Here is a 6,000-nt window from a genome sequence, read left to right on the forward strand (position 1 = left end):
ACGAGGTTATTTAGGTGTTATTTTATGTAAACCCCCCACCCAAAATACCCTTGATACTCTCCTCCAACTCCTTGTTAATAGGGCCCTGATAGTATTCTCAGTCTTTACTTCTGTGTTGCCTTTAGAGCTAGGTTGGCGATGCACTCAGCTCTGAAAGCAGCACCACACCAGCAGCAGCACAGAAGTAAGGGTGGCAGTATCTTACCATACCACTCTTAACTCTGTGCTCCTGCCTCCAGAGCTAAGCAGCTCTAGAGTGGCAATTGTTGAGGAGGGCTCAGCTCTGTAGGAAGCAACATAGAAGTAAAGGTACCATAGTATCCCATCGACGCATCTCTGCTACTGCTGGTGGCAGCTCTGTCTTCTGAGCTGAGCTCCTGTCTAGCAGTCCCTATCTTCCAGCTATCCAGGTCTGAAGGCAGCACTGCCATAAGCATAAGGATCGGTACAGAAGAATAGCAATTTGCAGTTCTCCTCCAACAATAACCCTGGAACCCTTCCCACAACTCCTTTCTGGGCCAAGAACCCTATAATTACACCACCACAAAATTTCAGATTTATATCACTGAAATCATGAAATTTATGACGTTTAAAATCCCATGCCCATGAAACAGACCAAAATGGTCCACAAATTTGGTAGAGCCCTATTCATCATAATCTGAAGATGTTCAGAAATTACACTAGATTGACTTTCACTACTGCCAAATAGAGAGGAATTGAAAGTGTTAACTCAGCATGTAGAACTAATATTTTATGAAGTGTTCTCTTCAAATCTGTTTATCTTAGATATTTAAATATTACCTTCTAGACTACTAGATATATGAAGGTGCACACACTACTTAGAAGAGTCCATGCTATCATTAGCACTCAAGATTATCATATGTCTCTACGACAATCTACAAGAGTTTAAATTCTATAAAAATTATTGCTGGCTTGTGGAAGAAATCTTTATGTTTTGGTCTTTTAAATAGAAGAGGTATACTTCTCCCAGACTGGTATACTTAATTTTTTTCATTTTTCTTTAGATTTTCCAAAATGATGTTAACAGGAAGAAATTGTAGAGAAAGACATCCCAAAATGACAATTTCTCCTACCTGCAATGTTGACAGCAGGCAGAACAACTTCCTTACTCAGGGGCTATGTCTACACTAGAGAGTTTTGTCGACAAAGCCCACAGAGCGTTCACATTCCTAAGCCATTCTGTCAACAGTAAATCAACAGAACACAACACTTCTGTTGACAATATTCTGCCACTCCCCCATGAGGCAGTGTTTTATATGAGAAATATATTTATGCATAAGAAAATGGATTTCTAAAAAAAAACTGCATTCAGACAATAATGAGTTTGGGTGAATACCAATCTTGCTCAGATTTCAAGTACTGTCCTACTGTTGAAGGGCTCCATTATCTGTACTTTGAGCCGTGCAATTCAATTTTCTTGCAGAGGGTAGAAGGGTGGAGAAAAGAGAAAATCAATCTCAATGTTAAATTTTGACATAATTTTGATACTGCCCAGTACTAAGTAGTCAACAGATAGTTTCTTTTTATAAACTGCATGAATCAGACCATGCTTGTATTGTTCATGAGGTGGCAAAATGTATTCATCCGTAGGATATTAAAATGTATAAAGTTATTTGGACATGCATGAAACATGCCCTAAAATTCATTAAGCCCTGTCATTTTCTTTTGCAATCTTAACATTTTGTCACAGAAAACAGTAAATATAATATATCAGAGATTGCAGCCCAGGAATTCCAACATACAATATTTAAAAAAAAATACATTGTTTAAGATTGTGAAATAATTTGGTCTGTTATAATCCACATTTTCTAAAGATCAATAAATGTATTCCTGATACAGTAGCATGTAATTAAGGTGATGCTTTATCTGAGGGAATAATTAAGACATCTGCTCTGTGTTTGACAGCAAAAGAACTAAACAATACAGAATAAAATATAGTCTCTCATATCAAGCTCACTGAAGGTTGGATATTTGTATCTGATCTATGTCCATCTGGACAAACCTTCCACCCAAGACCTACCCAGTGAGGTCTATGTTACAAAAATGCCTGTTTCAGGTTGATTTCTGATTCACTGCCTGTGCACAGAGATGTGTGGACAGTTATCTTGTCTGTCCACATATCTTTTTTAACTGAAGAAAGGAGCTCTTAGTATGGCTGCAATTTATTTTTGAACTTACCACTCCATTAAGATAAATGAGTAAGTTCACTCCTCTGTCAATACTATTGTTCCAATGTGCCTTGCTACAGATAGAACAAGACACCATGCATTGATTTTCTGAGTGAAGGGTATGAACCAAGGAATCTAGGAACTACATAAAAATTAGAGTTTTTCATTCTGATTTTAAAAGGAAAAGCACCCTGGCCTATTATGAATTTATGGATTTACTGAGTCCTTTATAAACTGGAGTATATACAGTACTATTGACATGATAATAAGATGATGTTTTTTCTCAGAAGAGTAACTGCAAACACAACATTTAAAGCTCTCATCTTTACCATAGTGAGATACAGTAAATTATTTCATTTTTCTTTTTTCTCATTACAGAATATTCCTTTCTGGTTATTCCAAACATTGGATATTAACATTGACCTATATTTTCACCATTTACAAATATATATTATAATATAAGAAGTCAAAATCATCAAATCTCGAAGCCAAATTAAAAGCTCAATTGAAGTTAATCAGTCTTTTATTTATCCAACTCAAGTAATATATTGAAATGATGCCATATGAAAACTTATAGCACAAAAATGTCTTATTTTTTCTTTACTGCACTATAGCAGATCTTGACATTTCTTGTATGTGCTTTACATTTGGACTCCCAAATTTCAGGAAGTGGTATTTTAAAACAAATCCTTTAGCATATATGATTGACTTCCCTAGAGTATCCAGATTTTGCATTTCATTCCACTTTCAGTTAATGAAATATTTCTCACTTTTCACTATATTTTGAAAAAATCTCCATTAAAACAAAACTTGGATAACATGTTATTAAGCAGATGCTCTTATGTGAGTATTTCCAATCTTTGGTCTATTTTTGCCCTTTTTCAATTCAGGATTAATATCGGATCGACTATGATTTTTCAACTGTGTGACTTTTGGAATATAATCATGAGTCTCAACAATGATCTTTCATGATACTGAAAGTTTGCACAAGTAAAGTGTAAAAGGAGAAAGTAATTATGAAAATGTTAGGAAATCACGCAGTATGGCATTTACTTGTATCCGAACATTGTTCATGACAGTTATCAGCAAGATAAATTTTTATCTTGAATAAATTTATTGAAAGGAATTTTAAAAAGCATCCTGGAAAAATTCTTTTTGGCATAGTTTGCTAATAAACTTCACTCATGCATTTTTTACAAACTTAATTACCCCATACACATCAACTGATAACTATTAATCTTATTTGAAGAATTCCCTACAAAAATCTCTATCCTCAGTCCAAGTAATATGGCTTTACATTTAAGTAATTTCAGATAATAAACCTGTCCCGCTTCCTCATGAAATGTTTGTGGTTTTATGTGATCACATTTTCCTATTTCTAAAATTGTTATTTTCCATTCTGTTTTTCTGATAAAATCCATTAAAAACGTATTGTTCTGAGAAAACATGACATTGATTACAAATCAACTGATTACAAAGCACTGTCAGATGCATGATTTAAAAATCAATTCCTTTTCTCTAATCTCTTCCTACTGTGGCAATCACAGCTATTCCTTTTTATGGCAATGGTTAAAAATATTTTAGGTAAACATAATTTAGGATGTGTCCCTTTAAAACTGTCCTTCAACTACTTTATCTTACACCTACACTAAAACTACATCACATGAAGTTGAGTCATGCCAAAAATCCAAAACAACATAGATGTTCCTGGTTAAGGATTCAATATATTACACATATTTTCCAATACTTGGTCAGAAAAATGTGCATTGAAGGTGCTTTTAAGGAAATGCTCTATTCTATTCAGATGGTGTATGCATGTAACAGAGTATGCTTCCCCTTGAGCTAAAGTTTTTTTTTCTTTTAATTTTTTTCTGACAAAACCACAATGTTCCCTGAATATACAGAATGTTTTCTAAGGATCCTTTTAAACAGATTTCTCTAGCATCATTTATGGTACATATTAGCACCATAGGAGGGGGAATATATTATGTCAAATACTACATAACTGATGTGTACTAGTCCTAATACATTAAAGGAGCTATTTGGACAATCAAGAATTGACAGATGTCAATAAGAATTAAAATGTCATCTTGAAATCTTTTAGTTATGTACCTATGAAAACAGACATTGATATAGAACACCTGTTAGGATCTCAATTAATTACATCATGGCTAACAGACTGTTTTCTATGCTACTTTCATAGTGCTATTATAGAACAAAAAAGTCCCTTTAGTACCACATGGATTTCATTCAGAATGGTACCCTGTTCTACACATCGTGTTTTAGGATTCAGTCTTACCCCCTTTGAAAATCAAATAGAGTTTCCTGTGGACTTCAATGATTATAGGATTGGTTCCTTCTTGCAAAAGAACACAGCTCTAATATTCAACCCCCAGCCGCCCTGGCCTCTCAAACACATATAGTGTATGCCTCCTTCCCAGAAATACTAAGCTTTAAGGAGTCATCTACTTGACTTCATAGGAGTTACCTGCCAAATGGCTCACAAAGAACAAACAAAGAAGAGGTGTATTCGCTTTCCTTTTATCTGTAGGAGAACCAATCAACCCACCCAAAGGAAACCCCTGCAGGAAGGCACCGGCTGCATTTTACAGGAATGAGCAGGCTAGTTAATCTATTTGTCCATAGGTTTCATGGGAGCCAAAGGAACAGTCTGTAGGTAACGTGGACAGCGGGACGACCTCCCCAAGTTCCGATGAGTTTGATAAATCAGTGCCACGCTCCCTGCTCACTGAGAGCGCTGGCCCGGCCCCTGCCACTGCGGAGCCCAGCTGAACTTGCTCCTCTTCTGGGGGCTTTGCAATTCGCACCTCAGTGGGACAGCCCATTATCTCCCTAGACTACGGAGAACAACACCCCCGCCCCCCGCGCCGCCCTGCAGGCTAAGAGTCTACCTCAGGGCCACGGCTCCTGCCCCCTCCCTCGGCCCGCCATGCTACAGCCAGGTACCCAGAGGTACGAAAAGTTGCTGTGAGCAAAGCCACACAGCGGGACGCCCCCGCCCGCCGCCCCGCGCCGCCCCGTACCTTGGGTGCTGGAGACCGGGCTGCAGGCCGCCGGGCCCGCCGTCAGCCAAGGGAAGAACAAGCCAAGTGTCCAGAGCAAACCTCTCGCTTCACGCCGCCCCATGGCTGGGGCCAGCGCCCCGGGCAGGCGGGGCGGGCTGCGGGTCCTCTTCCTCCGCCAGGCCAGCTGGGGGAGCAGGGCCGGGGGCCAGGTGTCCGGGCCAGGCACTGCGCAGGCTGGAGTTATTGCAGCCGCTGCCGGGGTCCCGGGCGGCCGAGGGAGGCGGCCCCGAGCGGGCATAGTCGGGGGGGGGCAGGCACCGGAGGCTGCAGCTGCCGTCCGGCCTCGGCTGACACCGGAGCGGGAGCCCCCCGGGCGAGCTCCAGCAACTTTGCCTCGGCGCGGCAGGTCGCTGCCCTCAGCCCCGCAGCAGCCTCCGGCTCGGGAGCAGCCCCATCCCGCCTCGCCGCCCCTGCCGCCGCCAGCCGCCGCCGAGGCGCTGCACCCCGCCCCCAGCCCGGCGGGAGCTCGCTCTGGCCCGCGCCCCGCCCCCGCCCCCGCCTTGCGGCGGGGGGCGCCGGGGGACGCTGGACAGCTCCCGAGCCGGCCAAACTTGCCGCGCCTGGAGCCCAGCGGGCGCCGCCGGCAGCAATCCCGGGGCGGCGGCGGCCGCTCTCCGCCGGGCTGCCCGCCCTTCAGCTCGGCTGCAGCCGGGGGTTCCGCGGTCGCTCCTCTCGGCCGCCTGCCGGGGGCTCAGCCTTCATTGGCGCCCGCGGGGGAGCTCCGA

The 6,000-nt window shown here is 42.3% G+C and overlaps 1 protein-coding gene across 8 annotated transcripts in view; it reads right to left on the reverse strand.

The window, feature by feature from the left end:
- EPHA6 (EPH receptor A6) overlaps positions 1-5,678 on the reverse strand; it is a 1,072,121-nt gene extending 1,066,443 nt beyond the window's left edge. For all 8 annotated transcript variants that reach the window (XR_012646082.1, XM_074998351.1, XM_074998361.1 and 5 more), the window contains exon 1: positions 5,234-5,678. Coding sequence is in view for 7 of the 8 variants with exons in the window: in XM_074998351.1 (XP_074854452.1) it covers positions 5,234-5,513 (280 nt within the window). In the remaining variant the exon portion in view is untranslated. The remainder of the gene's footprint in view (positions 1-5,233) is intronic.
- Positions 5,679-6,000: the final 322 nt, after the last annotated feature.

This window comes from Carettochelys insculpta, chromosome 1 (genome assembly GCF_033958435.1).
Source record: "Carettochelys insculpta isolate YL-2023 chromosome 1, ASM3395843v1, whole genome shotgun sequence".
Taxonomy (NCBI): Eukaryota; Metazoa; Chordata; order Testudines; family Carettochelyidae; genus Carettochelys; species Carettochelys insculpta.